This window comes from Schistocerca piceifrons, chromosome 4, assembly GCF_021461385.2.
Source record: "Schistocerca piceifrons isolate TAMUIC-IGC-003096 chromosome 4, iqSchPice1.1, whole genome shotgun sequence".
Classification (NCBI taxonomy): domain Eukaryota; kingdom Metazoa; phylum Arthropoda; class Insecta; order Orthoptera; family Acrididae; genus Schistocerca; species Schistocerca piceifrons.
Genome location: NC_060141.1, coordinates 654,496,536 through 654,516,155, shown reverse-complemented (window position 1 = coordinate 654,516,155; position 19,620 = coordinate 654,496,536). Strand labels below are relative to the sequence as shown.

The following is a 19,620-nucleotide window of genomic DNA, read 5'->3' as shown; positions in this document are numbered from 1 at the left end:
GCAATAAAAAGAGTAAAATTGGCCTAGAGTGCTTTTGGTAAACTAAATAGGGTGTACAACACTAAATTATAAGTCTGAATTGACAAGCTTGCAAAAGTTGGATAAGGAAGAGTGTACAATGGAAGACACAAAGACATAATTATTATGACAGTACCTAAAATGAAATGAGGAGGGCGAGGGGGGGGGGGGGAGGGGCATGTAACCAAACAAGTTGTTAATAGGCAGACCAAGAACTCTGTTGGATTCCAAGAGATAATAGAAGAGTAAGACAATGACTTAATGGAAGAGGAACAGGTGACATTAGAAAACATGCCAAACATGGATGCATATGGCTGAATCCATAATTCATGGGAAATATAGAGGTGGTTCTTTTTGGGCAATGGGCACCCAATGAAAGTTGCTTTTCTTGATGATGATTATAATGATGTTACTAAACTTGATGCAATTTCAAGGGTACAAGATCTGCCAGCTGATTTAATTTAAGTGTGATAGGTCATCAACCGGCAGAAGGCAAGATTATGGGTTATGGTCCTCTCCAACACACAGTTTCAGCCTGCAAGGAAGTTGTGGTTTAATCAGTTTTTACAACAGCCCTTATTGTTGTAGTTGCTGCTGTTGTTTTTTATGGTCCCAATCATCACTGTAATAGTTTCAAAACTATTGGATTCATAAGTCAGTTTCAGTTGAATTCATGATATTCTAACAGTCTAATTGTCAGTTATTGATTTGTACGAACACACATTTAATAATGCTGTGAAGTTTTGATATGAGATACAAATAATTATCATTCTGATGTTTCAGTACATCTGTAAGTATGTGCAAATACAAAGTCACTCAGTAGTGCACACACAAAAATGCCATTGGTAAAGCAAATAGTTCTCAACAGCACTGATAAAACAGTTCCACAATATTTACAGTCACTATCCAATTTTTGCAATGCACATTATAAGAGGATCCAGCAAGTCACAGTCAGTAGACAGAATATATGAAGGCGTGCAAAAAAGTAATGTCTTTGATTTATTTATGTCAAAACTCTAATGGCTTTTTAAATAAAACAAACTTTATTAATATTCTACATCTTTGTTCTTCATGTCTACATACTAATTCCTCAAAACATTCACATGGTGACTAACACATTTCTCCCAACAAGAGACTATTTTGTTGACATTGTCACTGTAGACTGTTGATGGAGCCATGACTCATTAAAGCTTACATCACTTCATCGCTATCAAAGTGAAGTCCTCAAAGGTGCTCTTTAAGCTTTGGAAACAGATGAAAATTAGATGGGGCCAAATGGAGGCTGTATAAAGGATGATCAATGATAGTGAAATCAAAACATTGAACTGTTGTAGATTTTGCAGCACTCGTGTGTGGTTTGCCAGCGTCATTGCTCCACCTGTGAGCAAACTCTTCAAATTTGTGCATTCAGTTTTCTGGGGGTGTCTCACACACTGACATAGTTATAAGAATATTACGAAAAGGAAAGTTGGTACTCACAATATAGGGGAAATGCTGAGTCGCAGATAGGCACAACAAAAAGACTGTCATAATATAATCTTTTGGCCAACAAGGCCTTTGTCAAAAACAGATCACACACACACACACACACACACACACACACACACACACACAAACGACTGCAGCCTCTGACAGCTGAAGCCACACTGCGAGCAACAGCAGCAGTGCACAATGGGAGTGGCAATTAGATAAGGGTAAGAGGGAGACTGGGGTGGGGAGCTGGAGGGATAGCAGTGTAGGGGTGCAGGACAGTGAAGTGCTGCTGGGGAGCGCCCAAGGATAAGATGGAGAGAGGGTAGGGCAGCTAGGTACAGTCAGGGGGTTACCCAGAGGGCAGGGAAAAGGTGAGGGGACAGCGGGAAAGGAGAGAAGTAAAAAGACTGGGTGTGTTGGTGGAATGAGGATTGTGTAGTGCTGGAATGGAAACAGGGAAGGGGTTGGATGGGTGAGAAAAATGACTAACGAAGGTTGAGGCCAGGAGGGTTACAGGAACATAGGATGTATTCAGGGGAAGTTCCCACCTGCGCAATTTAGAAAAGCTGGTGTTGGTAGGAAGGGTCCATATGGCACAGGCTGTAAAGCAGTCATTGAAATGAAGGATGTTGTGTTGGGCAACGAACTCAGCAGCTGGGTGGTCCACTTGTGTCGGTGGCCATTCATGCGGACAGACAGCTCATTGATTGTCACACCCACATAGAATGCAATGCAGTGGTTGCAGCTTAGCTTGTGATCACATGACTGGTTTCACAGGTAGCCCTGCCTTTGATGGGATGGATTAAGTTTGTGACCGGACTGGAGCAGGTGGTGGTGGGAGAATGTATGGCGCAGGTCTCGCATCTAGGTCTATTACAGGGATACGAGTCATGAGGTACGGAGTTGGGAGCAGGGGTTGTGTAGGGATGGACGAGTATATTTTATAGGTTCGGCAGACGGCAGAATGTCACTGTGGGAGGGGTGGGCAGGACATTTCTCATTTCAGGGCACGATGAGAGGTAGTCGAAACCCTGGCGGAGAATGTAATTCAGTTGGTCCAGTCCTGGGTGACACTGAGTTTTGAGGGGAATGCTCCTCTGTAGCCGGACAGTGAGACTTTGGGAGGTTGTGGCCTCGGTATGTTTTGAGAGGGACTGCTTGTCACTGTAGATGCAAAGAGCATCACTGACGTAGTTATGTTATACACTGCCACAATTTGGAGCCCTCTAGCACAGAGGGTAGCAAATTGTGTCAGTAAAGCAGGAAAGTCGACTGAGTAATATATGTGGCATGTAAGACCTCAACCGATTTTGAGAACAGAATAAAAAATTCAGAAGCATTACTTTCCAGCACACCCTCATAATACCATTGAGTGTGGAAGTTAGTTGCACAATACCTTTTATATATATATATTTAAAAAAAAAAAAAAAAAAAAAAAAAAAAAAAAAAAAAAAAAAAAAAAAAAAAGGAGAGAGAGAGAGAGAGAGAGAGCTGACAGTAGCAGGGCAATGGTTCTGTTGCAGTCGGACAACTACTGGCAAAAGACTGTGCTGCTACTACAGGATCTGACATAAAAGCAAGTGAAGGAGGATTTTATACCACCTGTGACAAGGAACTCCATCTTAACCCTCAGCAACTGAAAGACCATCTCACTCCTCAAAAAATTAGGTCTGTACACAGATATGGTCACGATGCTGTACCCAGAGCACCGGTACCACAACAGCTTCAGAGCCTCATGAAAATATACAAAGAGGGAGATCACTAAATTTAACAGTGAATGCTATAAATACATCAACATAAGGCATAGCCGAACACATGGCACAGCTATTAAAACCTGTCAACACCAAGTAAAGAACTCACGAAAGTTTGTGAAAATGGTTCAAGGGGTACATATAGACAAGGATGTTCAGCTAGTCAGCTTTGACATCACATCTTTCTTAACACAAGTACAGGTAGGGGATTTTGCAATATTACTACACATTCACTTCAACAAAATGAAACTGTTTTGACATGTGTTAACCACCACCTATTTCCAACGTGGTGGAAATTTCTACAGACAGAGAGATGGAGTCACCATGATATCACTTCTAGTGCCAGACATAACCTATATACGAAACACTTAGAGGAAACAGCACTCAAGACCACACACCCGAAATCACAGGCATTCTACAAAGAATGGAGAACACATTCATGGTTAGGTTTCATTGGGAAGAAAACCAACAAGAATTCCTGTACCGCCTTAACAGCATACATGACATCAGGTTCACTCTGAGGTGGAAGAAAACAGATGGCTACCTTCCCTAAACATTCTGATAATGAAGAATCCTGATAGCACATTGGAACATTCAGTCTGTAGAAGGAAGACACAAATAGACCTGTACTAAAATGCCCCAAGCTGCCACCATCCAGTGCAACCCAAATCTACACTCACCAACCTGGTATATAGAGTGCGAGCCATATGCAACAAGGGTAGTCTGCCTAGCATGTTACAGCATCAGCACAAAACATTTCACAAGAACGACTACTCAGAGACACAAATAAGACACACTCTCTAGCCAAGCAAGTAGAAGAAAGAAAACAGTCCAGAAGAACAAACCAAGCACTTCGTGTTGCTTCCAAACGCAGAACTGCCTACAGTCAAGATTGCCAGGATAATGGAGAAGCACACCATACAAACTATATTCCACCGAAGAATTAAGATCAGGAGTGTGCTTGGGTAAGTCAGGCCATACACTGGACAGATGCAGCGATGCATCTCTCAGCACTGTTCAGAACATGTGAGAAGCGTTCACCTCAGCCAAACTAACACGCCTGCAGTGGCATTGCACGGTATTAATGAAGGCCACATTTTTTGTTTTTGAACAGACAAAGGAGTTGCGTGTTCTTCCACCAAGGAGTTCTGGGAGTAGATCATCAAAGAGGCAGTCGAAATAAGAATGTATGATGATCTTGTCAACTGTGACAGCAGTTTCCAGTTGAACTATGACTGGGGTGTGGCATTAGCAAAAATACATCAGGAATGCTCTGATGTGAATGTGATACAGGCAATGGGTGGAAAAGGCACGCAGTTCAAGGCCTCGATTCCCCCCCCCCCCCCCCCTTTTCCATTCTACCAGAAGACCTCCTGCAACATAAAGGAACAAAAGGAACAAACGGGTCATGAATGCAACACATTGCCTGAAGATGACAAGTATGAAATAGTGAGTTATTTAGTGAATTATCACTCCATTTCTTGTGAGTTGTCATGGTTGATGAGGGCAGTAAGCATTAAGTCTATATAAGTAAGAGAGAGACATAAATTTTTGGATACATGCATTCTTCAAGACAAAGCCCTTCTATGCATGTATCATAACTGTCACTTGTAACTGGCAACACTGCCTCAACCTGCACAGATCGTCACTGGTCAGGGATCATACTACAGTAACAACATTTGTCCAGTTTCTCCACATTATAATTACAGCTGTGTGCAATGGTAGTATTATAATGTTATCAGCATCTCAGCTAGTATGAATATTTCTTCATTTCACTACCAGTTTCAAGCTATGCTCATTACCAAGTGACTCAGTACCTAACACTTACAAAAGATGTAGAATTAAGTAAAAATGTAACATCTAAATAGCCTGCCTGGCTAGCTGCTTGGTCTAACATGCTGCTTCCTGAGTGGATTAGTGTTGAGGTTGGTGTGCCAGCCTGCCTGTGAATGGTTTTTAAGGCGGTTTTCCATCTGCCTCGGCAAATGCAGGCTGGTTCCCCTTATTCCACCTCAGTTACACTATATCGGCAATTGCTGCGCAAACACTGTCTCCATGCTCGCGTACACCGTCATTACTCTAACATGCAAACATTTGGGGTCTGGTATGAGACATTCCCGGGAGGTGTGGAGGGGGGGGAGGGGGGGGGGGGCACTGTTGGCCAAAATGCACAATAACCCTGGGTTCAGTGTGGGGCAGTGGTGAGGTGGATGGACTGCTGTGGCCTGTTGTGGGGTTGTGAGCCACTGAGGGCTATGGCAGGGGAAGCCTCTCCGTCGTTTCTAGGTCCCCGGTTTAGTACACACAATACAACATCTAAATAACACAATTCCTTTGACTGCAACTGAAAAATGCACATTATAGCTGTGTGCTCTTCACATATATGCCATTACTGTTCTTTTGTCAGCGATGCAAACTGATAGTATGATTTACGTTAGCTGTTCAGTACATAATCTGACAATACACAAATTCATTGAGTTAAAAGTCAATGTCCTTGGAATCAAAGAAGCTAAATAAAAGATCCAGAGTTCCAATCAACCAAACAATTTGTTTTTTCTTTTTTTCAGAAAATAGATACAAACATGAGGCAATGGTTGATGGAGAACCAGTGCTGTTTGAAATCCTAGACATGTGTTCAAAGGTAAGCAGCATAATTGTAATTTCTTTCTTGAAATAACGTATCATGGCAATGATCCAGGAACCTGGGTCATGAATGAAACAGAAAAAAGCAAGATGTGAGCAAATGAGATGAAGGTTTCGATAAGTCAGATAAGTTTAGCAAAAATGGAAAGCATGATAAATGACAGGGTTAGGGGAGATAACATGAGGAGCCACTAGAGGAGAAGACTGAGGAAATTAAAATGGGATCAGTTTTTGAAGAGAATTTTGGAGGCAAGGACACCTATGAAGATGCACAAGATGAAGATGAAGGATAGGAGGCCAAGGGACAAGAATGCATCTGGGGCAAAGTAGCAACAAAGAGGTGGTCGAAAGAGTTGAGAACACCGAGAGGCTCATGTTGCAAGCAGATCCTCCCAGTGGCAAAAAACTGTATAATAAGATGATGATCATGATGCTGACACTGATGATATGGAGGTTCAACAGTTTTATTGCCAAACAAATATATTATCTTAAATCTTAAAATAATACATAATTACTGACAAATATTTGATACTGAATCTTGAAATTATATGTAATGAAAGAGATTGTATAGCTATACATAAAAATATCCAAAGAAACTGTTTACAAAGCCATGTGAAAATACTAACACCAGGTCTCAGAGTTGTAAACTGCATATTGTTTATTTCAAGGGTAAAGCAGAGTGTGGGGAACAGAGAGGGAGGGGGAGGGGAATTGGATTTTAGGAAAAAGAAGAAATCAATGGGATGGTTATTTGATAAGTACGAAGCAAAGTAGTACAAATCAAAATCAGAGAAGATATACCTATAACATTTATTAAATTCTGTGATGACAAAAGATAATTATACACATGTGATTAAAATGAATTTCGGATAAAAATATTCAGGATGGACGATTAGAGCTCAACATATCAACAGTGAGACCATTCAAGATGGAGTACTTATTCAGAGTGATCTAGGACACGGAAGGCCTTGTTTAAGGCACTATCCAGGTATTTGAGAAATATGAAAAAACTGGTATTAGGAGGAGCAGCAGGATGTGTTGAAATACGCTCTTGAGTTCATGCTATGAAATTGAAAAATAAAAATTTGTTACTCAGGATTACCCGCCTTGTTCTTTCAAGGTTCAAAAAGTATTGTGATGCTCTTGTCAACACACAATGCTGAATAATTCCACACATAAGATGACATAAGGAATGTCTTTCTGTGGCTATCTATATTAAGTGAAGTGTGTCTCCACTGATATAGCTGCAACAGCTTCTAAAAGAAGGCTGTGGAGGCCAATTTATTTCTGATTTCCTCATTTATCAGTTATTAGTCACCTCCTGAAGTAAATGTACAGTTTTGGCCAAGTTTCCAAGCATGCCTGTGATTTAAAATGCATTTAGTAATACTTATATCAATATATAATACTTAACGTGAGAAGCTGCTGTTACTTTATACCAGTCTTGAGATGTAACAGAGGATGGTTTCAAACACAAGTGAAATATTGATGAAGCAAATAAAAGCTAAAACTGAGTATCAAATATCACTCAAAATTAATTTTTATTGTTAGCCACAGAGATCATTAAAGACTAAATGCACTGAAGGTGTAAACATGCATAGGTACCTGAAAAAGATGTTGCATTGTGTTCTGTTTACTGGTTTCACTCAATATGGTCTCTATCTCTGTTAGTAGGTGAAGAATTTATTAATTCTAGCTTCCATATCATAAAAATTGTTAGCTGGATGAGAAATGATGAAAATGCACAATGTAATAAAATTTTTGTAGATATGCAAAACTAATGAAAGATAATAACATGCACAAAACACCTACAAAGAAATGAACATTCAAAATGAAGTTACTACGTCAGATAGTAAGGAACTGACACAATTCAACAAAAATAAGTGAAGGAGTAGTTTTTTAAATCAGCAATCCCTCCATTCAGCAGAGAGATGAAATGGTTCAAGGATACAGCATAATTTGATGCTTACACAGGAAAGTCATTCATTAAGGAAAGTCATTCATTAACAAGAAGAGAGACACAAATATCATCTGTCAGGATTTATGTATTTTGATCCACTGTTCTGGGGAAGTTTCCAGGCTAATCCTTCAGTTATCCAGTTCCTCTTCTTTTTTGCCATATGAAGAAACCAACGATTAAAAGCTCTTAGTTTAATAGATGAGTGTCAGTGTGATGTTTTTTAATGATTATCATTCTCATCACCTTCTCACCAATACATCGCTGTATATTAATACTGTCACTTGGTTGGAAATCTGAGAGCTTTTCATCAGTAGTATATGCTGAGAAAGTCCATAGTCACAAGTGAAGAATCCATCATTCACAAAGGAAATATATATAAATATTTTCTTTGTATTAGCTTGTTACCACCTATCAAGTATAAGTGTTCCATATTTTTCTTTGAATGTAAGTCCCAAACAAGCTGAGTGCAATCATCTGAGTGTCTTCCACTTCAGTTTGCCATCTATAAGAATTCTAACAACTGATAATAGACATTAAATTATGTATCATTTTATTTAACTTTAATTTTAACCACTTCTGAGTGCCATGCCCACAACATAATGTTGTCTGCAGTTTTGCAATGTAGATGGGAACACGTTATTTCAAAGCATCTGGTTTTAAAAGGCCAGATGCTCCACTGCGTGAAATAATGAACCTACAAAAATTAATTGATGAAGTTAGTTTGAATAGAGACAATTTTGTTGTGTTAAAAGAAGTATCAAACGATGTCTATAGAAATGAAATGTAAAGGCTACTACAGAAATGAGGTAAAGTTTAAACAATTTAATTCCACATCATCATGATTTACCATCCTGGTCATATGTGTACTGCGAAATTAGTGCTGCAAACAAGTGTATCACTGAAGTACGTACTCACTTTAAGGATGTCTATACTGTAGACATAAGCAGCTTATAGCGAGGATTCCATACAGTCCATGGACTTCATTTAAATGAGCCAGGGAAGGAATTACTAGCTGAAAAAATATGTACTCACATTTTGTGGAAGAGTGAAGAAAAAATTATAGGTGGCAAACAAATGGAGATAACAAAGTGTTTTAGAAGAGTTACAAACAATAATGTCATCAGCCAAATGCAAATTACCAAGTGGTTTAAACCATATAGACCAGAAGCAAATAATCAAGTCATCAGTCAAACGCAAATTGTGAAATGCTTTAAACTGAAGAGGACAGAAATGAATGAAACAAAACTTGTACAAGCTCCAGCAAGCAGAAGCAACACACAAGAAACACCCAAAATTTCTTTAGAATACCTGTTTTAGTAAAAATGCCGTTAGATAAGGAACTAGAATCTTTTTCAACTAAGGTTTCTAAATGGCCAGATTTTGCTGTATAAGCTCCAGAAGTTAACTCACCTACTGATTGTCATCAGCAAGCAGAAGCCACACACAGGAAACACACTGAAATTTTTTTAAAAATAAGTGTTGGATTACAATTGCCGTTAGATAAAGAACTAGAAACTGTATCAAAGAAGGTTTCTAAATGGCCAGATTTTGCTGTATTACACTATAACATTTGGTCACTCACAAAAAAATTACCATGTTGGAAGCACTATTCCAGTATAAAATAAATGTAAATATAATTAGCATTACTGAACACTGGCTACAAAATGACAAAGTAAAATTAACCTCAATCTTAGGACATGCATTAGCAAGTCATTTTAGCCATGAGTTCTCCAAACATGCTGTTGGTGCTCTCTTTGTGAAAGAGCAAATAAATTTCTGTGATGTCAATAAAAGTTGTATTGACCCAATTGAAAAAGACTTCACACTATCTATTACTAAGCTGCCAGAGCTTAATTTCATAATTATTAACATATACAGAGCATCAAGTGGAAATGTGCCAGTCTTCATGAGCAAACTTTTAAGTTCTACTGAACAGGATCAGAGCATTCACTATGAAGACAGTGCTTTGTGGTAATTTCAATATTTATTTTTCAAAAGACAGCAGTATCAGAGACAATTTGATTAATACAGTCAACACGTTCAATATGATCCCCACAATACACTGCCCAACAAGATTAACAGAATTTACAAACTCCATCATTGACCAAATATTCATTTCACACACAAGTTACAAATTCACAAGTAGACTACTGAGCAAGAGTTATAGTAATCATGAGCCACATCTTCTGTGTATAGAAATGCCAACAGGGAGTAGCAAGTGCAAAAAAGTAATTGAAGAAAGAACTTTTTATGAAGATAAATTAATTTTGTACTAGGTAAGTAAAATTTGGAAATCAGCTGCATTTGGAACAATGCTGACAGCATGTACATGTGTTTTCAGAACATCTTTCTTTACCATTCTAATGTAGCATTTCCAAAAGAAGTAAAAACCATGAAACCTAACAACAACAAGCAATGGGTAACTAAAGGTGTAAAACTTTCTAGTGAGATAAACAGATTTCTGCAGTATTGCTGTAAGAAATATATGGTTACCCAAGGGTTTGCAAACTGTTGTAAGACCTACAAAAGAATCTACAAAATACACTAGCCAGGTGGCAAAATTATGTGGAATGACAATCTGGTAAGAAACTCATCTAACAAAATGAGATCCGTGTGGAGAGTTATAGAGAAAGAAACTTGGAGCTCAGTACCAAAAAAAGAGAATGTTAATAAACACTAGAGGGCTGAAAAATCACAGTCATGACAAAATTCAATGAATACTTCATATCAGTAACTGAAGACCTCATTCAAGTACACTGTAGAGGACCAGTGCAAGTTCCCTGGCAAACTGGTGATCTCGGATGCCTCTACATATATTTATGAAACAAATCCCGATTAAATTATAATTAACTCATTAAGCAATAAAATGTCAGGTAGCTTTGATGAAGTACCTGATTTCATATTAAAAGTATGTACTTACCACATAGCAAAACCATTGGAAAAATTTTCAACCTCTCTCCAGAACTGGCATCTATCCAGATATTCTCAAAATAGCAAAAGTTTCGCCACTGCTCAAAAAAAAAGGTTCTTCTCATAAAATATCAAACTACTGATGTGTGTCACAGTTAAGTTCTTTCTCAAAAGCTCTAGAAAAACTCTTTTATGACAAGATTTTAAGTTTCATAATTAAGTATTCTCCTCTTACCATACAACAACAAAGTTTTAGAAACTCTGACACCACAGAGACAGCAATTTTTGAATTCTTAGACAGTGCTTTGAAATCCTTTGACCAATATAAATTAGCTGCAGGTATTTTTCTAGACCTGTCAAAAGCATTTGACATCCTGGGCCATAATGTTCTGCTCAAAAAATAAGAAGGACAATAAGTAAGGGGTGTAGCACATAATTGGTTGTGTTTGTATCTAAAAAACCACAGGCAGAAAGTATCACTCCAGTATAAATTCAACACTAAAAATAAAACAAGAAACAACTCATTCCTTTTGAGCATATTACCAACAAAATATAGCATACCAAAGGGTTCAATCTCGGGTCCACTACTCTTCTTGATTTATGTTAACGACATTATTGAATATATGAGTTCCCAAAAAACTATCCTATTTGCCGATGACACAAGCATATTGCTTACTGGATCCAGCCCAGAAACTTTGCAGTCAACAGCAGATAGTACTATGAAAAGATTTCATGTGTGGTTCAAAAACAAACTCATTGTAAATATTGAAAAACTGTGTGTGTGTGAGCTCCCAGTTATTTCCTCCACCTAATCAAATGTCCATTCAAGCACGATTAAAAAAGTGATCCCTTAGAAAATGTAAGTGGCACAAAATTTTTGGGTCTGTTGGTTCAGGAAGACTTCAGTTGAGACACATATATGAATAACTTGGCTAGAAAACTCTCATGCATGTGCAATGGTCTTAGAATTTTCAGTCAACAACAAGCAAAACAACAGTACTGAAGGCATACTTCGTGCAGTTCCACTCACTGCTTCGATATGGGATCATTTTCCAGGGACACTCAACTCACAGTGTACAAGTTTTTAGAATCCAAAAAAAGAGCTCTGAGAATAATTTGTGGCCTTAGAAAGATGGAGTCCTGTAAATCTCATTTTACTGAGCTTGGTGTCCTGAATGTTCCAAGTTCATTCATTTATGACACAATATTGTTCACTAGGGACTACCTTTTGTAAACACACAAACTGCTACAGAACAAAACTGTACACTATAATTGTACCAGCGGGAAATCAAATGTGGATAAAAAATGTCACAGAACAACAGCCTATCAGAGGAGCATAATTAACATTGGTGTAACACTACACAATAAGACACTGGAGGAAAATAAATACTACAAACTCAACATTTAAAATTAAACTACAGGCACTTCTAACACAGCACTGTTTCTACTCTGTAAAAGAAATTCTGAATATGTAAGAAATAAAAGTTACTTAAAAATTAAATTATGGAAGAGGTATCTAATGTTATTTGCCCATTGTTTGCTAAGACTATGTATTATAGCAACTTTTCTTTGACATGTCCAAAATCAATTGTACAATTTTTGCTGTATGTTAAAACTGAACCAATAAAAAATCTGTCAATCAGTCTTCGACAAATGCCATGCCCTTAATACTGCAGAAACGACGACTTAGTGAGAACTGCTATGCTCATAATATTAAGGGCTTGGCAGTTCCACACTAATATTCTCGGCATGACACTCTTTCCAACATTGAGGACAATGAAATATTATGGGTATGGCACTCAAAGTGTTAAATGGCATAAGGTTTTTCATTTTTTTCTTAGAAAAGTGTATTCACGATTATTTCCATTACTTAATATATCACTGTAAATTTTTGTTTTGGTAAAATTACCTTCATTTTGTTGTTATAGTTCTTTCATATCATAAAGCTTTCAAACTGCATCACTTTTTCTAAGTTAGTGTTAGGTACATGCCTGCTTTCCTCTACATTGTCTCCGAGTGTAAAATAAGTTCCTATCATTATGTGTTCTCTCAAAACTTTTTCTTCCTGTTGTCCATTCTTACAAAATGAGAAGATTGTATTCACTGTGATGAAGCCTTTGACGCCTTAATAATCTGTATTCCCTCACATATGATGCACCTTTTTACATGAATCTTATTCTAACATACATGGAGACTAAGACACACACTGCTTTTGTCTTTCTGTTAACTAACAAGAAGTGTTACTATATTGTTAGTCTTGAGAAATCTGTTGTTTTGCACTTCAAATTTTGCAATCTTTAAACAAATTATGAATAGTTAGAATTTTTCATTATCAACATCAGTATTGCGATATTGTAACTTGGATTATATACATTTTGAATGATGTGCAACTGAACAGGTGACAATAATACCTTTCTTTTAACAGAATGAAGATGACCTTCCCAGCAGTGAATCGTTACAGTGGGCAGATGGGTACCTATTGGTTTACTCTATCACTGACAGACATTCATTCAACTTTGTGCGGAAGGTTAGACAGCAACTGCCTGGTGATGCACCTATGGCTCTTGTTGGAAACAAAGCAGACATGGTACATCTGCGCCAAGTTAGCACAGATGAAGGTAACATGTTAATTACTTAAAATTTTAGAAAAAATGTGTTGTCAAAAAAAGCCACAAAGATATAAATCAGCACACTGTCACTAAGTATATAAATAATGTGGGTAACAACATCAAATTGTTTGAGTAACAATGCAGTATATCCACATAGAACATTAATAAACAAGAATAATTGGGGTGAAAGGTATCGGAAGGAAATGGGATGGGTAAGAGATAGAAAGGGAATAACAACGCCCAGCTGCACAGGGCATTGCAGCAATTCAACGAGATCTGAAAATTTGTGGTGGGTTGGGACTCATACCCAGATGCTCAACATCTCTAGAACAGTTGCTGTAATTGCCTCAACCATCCAGACATGCTATCCATAGGACCCAAATTCCCAGCTTCCCGCCTGCACACTGCAACGATACCCGACGATTAACCCTCCACTCACAGAGTTCTGATTCCCATAGGAGTTCGAACACTGGCTGTACATCCACATTGAACTTTTTCACCAAAAAGCCATTGTGCCCATATGTGTGTATGCACAACCAATATCTGAACTCCTACAGGACTCAGAAATCTGTGAGCAGGGGATTAATGGATGGGGGTCATTGCATTGTAGCAAGTGCGAAGTTGGGAATTAGGGTCTGATGGAAGGCATGTCTGGCTGGCCTAGGTGGTTAAGGCAACCATTCTAGAGAAGCAGAGCATCCACATTCGAGTCCTGGTCCAGCAAAAATTTTCAACTCTCAATGTTGCATTGCTGCGGTGCCCTGTGCAGTTGGAAGTCATTATTCCCTCCCTGTCTCTTTCCCATCCTGTTTCCTTTCTGTTCCTTGCTTTATTGCAAGTAGTGTCTGCTCTGTCAGACATGACTGACAGAACAGACACCACTCATATCTATTAATAAACAAAGCCACGAAAATTTTTCTATACCACCTACGGTACTGACTTTTTCTTATTCACATGATTTTCTTAAGACACATTCAATAAAAATTTCAGTTTCTATGAAGCAAAGATACTTTTTAAGTGACTCATATATCTGTTCCTGTCAATTTATATTCTCTCTTATACCAGCTGTTAGGTGACAATGTTGATCTCAGCGATTCATGTTCATTTCTTGGAATCTCTTGTAAATAACAACCACTGACAACCAAGAGACTTTTCTTCTTATTCAGAATTAATAAAAGTATAATTCATATTTTCTTTTGCACTATAATGTACAAGATTAGTTCCATAAGGCAAAACACTTCTTTTATTTTGTGAATGGCTCAAGAATCAGCCAAAGGCTTTTGATAAATGATAGTACACATAAAGGCATGTTGTCTGTTCCATCCTTTAAACTCTCATATTAATTGACACATTGAAGCCAGTGTTTTTTTTTTTTTTAATTGGAATGATTTATCTTTTAGTATCCTGTGAAAGCTCTTAAATCAGGAAGTGTAATTAGGTAGCACTTGTTTATGAATCAACTACAGTGACACTCGTGGATATTTTTAGTACGTGTCTGTTCTGGAATATGTGGATTTTTTTCATATAAGTTACACCCAAAAGACTTAGAATGCCTTTTGTAGTGAATTTGACAAGTTAACATTTTCCCATTCAGAAAGCAGGACAAATGCTGCACTGTATTTTGTACATTCCACAATAATCTTTAATAATATGGCATTTTTATAACATTGCACTTAGATATGGTACATTTATCAGTGTGTGTTGTCTTTGGTGTAGTATTTCTATTAGGTGTATTGGTTGGCTTTCTATTTGGCAACTTGCCACTTGTTTTTGTTGAGGACCTTTTGTTTTAATGGTAGAATATGTCTCTATGTAGCACTGAACTGAATTCAGCATATATTTGTGTGTGTGTGTGTGTGTGTGTGTGTGTGTGTGTGTGCGCGTGCGTGAGTGTGTGTGATATCCGTATTGTCATGTCAGTGTAAGTTACTTCCCTGTACATATAAAAGTATTGTTGCAACTGTTCATTACCAGCTGCATGATCTAGGAAATTTATGGAATGATCGGTTCCACGTTCTATAGTGAACTCTATACTAATGAGTCAAAAGATTATGACCACATGCTTAACTATGTGTTGGTCCACCTCTGAATCACAATACAGCAACTATTCTGCGTGGCTTGGATTTTATGAGCCCTTAGTAGGCTTCTGGAGCTATGTGACACCAATTGTCTACATACAGGTCATGCAATTCCCGCAATTATGAGCCAGTGGTTTGTGGGGAGCTGGTGCCTAGCATTTGAGATGTGTTTCATGGAGTTCAGATCTGGCAGTCTAGTGGCCAAGACGTCAACATCATGCCCCCAGACCACTGTAGCCCAATTCTGGCTGTGTGACATACAGAGTTATCTCATTGGATGATGCCATCATCATTGGATGATGCCATCATCGTTGGAGGAGACTTCAAGCATGAAGGAATGCAGATGGCCTGCAATGAAGTTCATGTAGTCAACAGCTGTCGTGAAGCATATGGCTGTAATCATAAATGATGATGATGTTGAGTCAAACATGGGAACACACAGGAGTCATCTGCTGTGGAACCCCCAAGTTCAACAACATTCACTGAATGATGTGCTCCAAAATTTTTATGCATGTACCAATACTGTACTCAGTCATCATATTTGACACAGATCCCAATTTGTCCTGCTTTATAGAGTGGATAAGCCTCCAACCTTCACTTTTTATGATGAGGTATTGATGACCGATACATTGTCGCCTACTTGTTTCACCAACCTTCAATTACTTTCCACAGATGCTCACAACAGTGGCATGCAAAATGTGAGATGGTCATTCCCTCGTGCCAGGCCATAACAACCTACCCTTTGTCAAAGTCACTTATGTCACTTGATTTTCCTGTTTGCACTTTGTATTATCACTAGAATGATTCCTCCATTTGTCTCTCCTGTGTTTACAGGGTGTTTCAAAAATGACCGGTATATTTGAAACGGCAATAAAAACTAAATGAGCAGCGATAGAAATACACCGTTTGTTGCAATATGCTTGGGACAATAGTACATTTTCAGGCGGACAAACTTTCAAAATTACAGTAGTTACAATTTTCAACAACAGATGGCGCTGCAAGCGATGTGAAAGATATAGAAGACAACGCAGTCTGTGGGTGCGCCATTCTGTACGTCGTCTTTCTGCTGTAAGTGTGTGCTGTTCACAACGTGCAAGTGTGCTGTGGACAACATGGTTTATTCCTTAGAACAGAGGATTTTTCTGGTGTTGGAATTCCACCGCCTAGAACACAGTGCTGTTGCAACAAGACGAAGTTTTCAACGGAGGTTTAATGTAACCAAAGGACCGAAAAGCGATACAATAAAGGATCTGTTTGAAAAATTTCAACGGACTGGGAACGTGATGGATGAACGTGCCAGAAAGGTAGGGCAACAGCGTATGGCAACCACAGAGGGCAACGCGCAGCTAGTGCAGCAGGTGATCCAACAGCGGCCTCGGGTTTCCGTTTGCCGTGTTGCAGCTGCGGTCCAAATGACGCCAACGTCCACGTATCGTCTCATGCGCCAGAGTTTACACCTCTATCCATACAAAATTCAAACGCGGCAACCCCTCAGCACCGCTACCATTGCTGCACGAGAGACATTCGCTAACGATATAGTGCACAGGATTGATGACGGCGATATGCATGTGGGCAGCATTTGGTTTACTGACGAAGCTTATTTTTACCTGGACGGCTTCGTCAATAAACAGAACTGGCGCATATGGGGAACCGAAAAGCCCCATGTTGCAGTCCCATCGTCCCTGCATCCTCAAAAAGTACTGGACTGGGCCGCCATTTCTTCCAAAGGAATCATTGGCCCATTTTTCAGATCCGAAACGATTACTGCATCTCGCTATCTGGACATTCTTCGTGAATTTGTGGCGGTACAAACTGCCTTAGACGACACTGCGAACACCTCGTGGTTTATGCAAGATGGTGCCCGGCCACGTCGCGCGGCCGACGTCTTTAATTTCCTGAATGAATATTTCGATGATCGTGTGATTGCTTTGGGCTATCCGAAACATACAGGAGGCGGTATGGATTGGCCTCCCTATTCGCCAGACATGAACCCCTGTGACTTCTTTCTGTGGGGACACATGAAAGACCAGGTGTACCGCCAGAATCCAGAAACAATTGAACAGCTGAAGCAGTACATCTCATCTGCATGTGAAGCCATTCCGCCAGACACATTGTCAAAGGTTTCGGGTAATTTCATTCAGAGACTACACCATATTATTGCTACGCATGGTGGATATGTGGAAAATATCGTACTATAGAGTTTCCCAGACCGCAGCGCCATCTGTTGTTGACAATTGTAACTACTGTAATTTCGAAAGTTTGTCTGCCTGAAAATGTACTGTTGTCCCAAGCATATTGCAACAAACGGTGTATTTCTATCGCTGCTCGTTTAGTTTCTATTGCCGTTTCAAATGTACCGGTCATTTTTGAAACACCCTGTATATACTTTTCTGCTGCATCAAGTCTCCAAACTGTCATCATTCAATCTCTCAGCAGCCAATGGTCATAATGTTTCAACTCATCAGTGTGTATTTGCGTGAAGCGAATTAAATACTAAAAAAAGTTCACTAGGTTCCTCTTTGTGCCATTAAATAAATTTAAAATATCATCAATATACTTTTTTTTTCAAAAGCTTCCTTCTTTTACAGGAAAAATTATTTAAATTATTTTCAATGTCATTAATGAATATGATCACGCTACCACTTTGTAAATTTTATCATTAAATGAGAAACAATTATAATACAATACAAGTTCCAGTAGCCCTATTAACTTTGAAATCTTGGGAAAAGGCAGTTTTGCGTATTTAATTAGGTTATTCCTGACAGCTTCTAGTCTCAGTGACAGGTTCATGTATGAATAGATTAACAACACCAAATGAAGCAAAGCTATCTTATCTTGGAAACTTAAATTGTTATAAGGGTTTTTAATTTGTCAGTATTTTAACTGAATATGATGTTACAAATTCACAAAATTTTATCAGTTACCATTCATCAATACAAAACTGTATATGCTGGCATGTCTTTGGAGTTAGAAATAGATCTGACTGGGGGAGTCGGCTTTGTGGATTATTTGTTTGGGGGCAATGGTGTTTGCTACAATGCAATTCTTTGTTTGTTAATAGGAAGTGTCATTTGCTTAGCATTTTTTTAATGTTTGTCCATGTTTCAGTTCAAGTAATGGTCACAGAAATTTCAGTTCTTTTTATTAGTATATTAATTTTTGTTCCTTACAGGACAACTTGTTTAAATTTGTGTCTAAAACATTTTGTTCATTATGCTTAAGACTCACTGTGTTTGTAACTTTTTTGGTGCGTGCTATGAGATTTATCATGCTGTTTTCGTTTAGGACGGACTGGATGTTTTGACTTTTTTGTTTATTTATGTGCAATCTGCTGTAGGGATTCCATTTCAGTTCTGTAATTTCTATTACAAATAGTGTTTATCATGCTTGTACAAAAATTGTAACGTATTCAAGAATAAAACTGATTTACAACAGATAGTTAACTCTAAATGTAGGGGCTAATGACCTCTATTAATTTCATCCTTCTGTTTGTGCTATAGCTTAAGCTCAATTTTTAAATAAATTTTCCCAATTTAGTTTTGACTAACTTGATTTTTTAGGTGAAACTGCAGAGCATCTAATCATCATAAAATCTGTTTTACTACTTAGATTTACAAATGGTTATGTGTTTTTTGCCTTACTTGCTACAAGTACTTGTAATGAGCACAAATCAATATGCTTCAAGCACAAGAGAAACTGAGCAGACAGCCATGAGGAAGACAAGTGACAAGGGATGGGGGATGAGACTGACTGGCACTGAGGCAGGATTGTGAAATGAGTTGAGAACTCTTGAAAGAGTAGATGCAAGTGGAGAAAGGAAGGAAGGAAGAGAGAGAGGAAGGAAGGATGGAAGGAAGATTAGGTAATGTCCTGTTGACAAAGAAGTTGCTATTCTCACAGCTTCATTGATACTTTAACCGAGAAATTTGATGTGAAGGTCGAGATTTTAACATTATCATGTTCCGTGGAGTAACCATTTCTGATACAGTGTGCAGCTACAGTAGATTCGCTAGGTTGTAAAAGGCAAACAATTGTTCTTACACATTACATCAGTCTTCTAGCTACAGCTGATCACTGTGCTGTAGTTAATCCATACTGATATCTTCAATGCATTATTCTTGGCACATGCTCAATCTTGTGGATTAAATCTGAAGAACACAGAGAGATGAGAACTCTGA

General features: G+C 38.3%; 1 protein-coding gene across 1 annotated transcript in view; it reads left to right on the top strand.

The window, feature by feature from the left end:
* Positions 1–19,620, top strand: part of LOC124794855 (ras-related and estrogen-regulated growth inhibitor) — a 390,394-nt gene that overhangs the window by 365,251 nt on the left and 5,523 nt on the right. The window contains exons 4-5 of the mRNA XM_047258521.1: positions 5,810–5,883; positions 13,181–13,373. Coding sequence (XP_047114477.1) covers positions 5,810–5,883; positions 13,181–13,373 — 267 coding nt within the window. The remainder of the gene's footprint in view (positions 1–5,809; positions 5,884–13,180; positions 13,374–19,620) is intronic.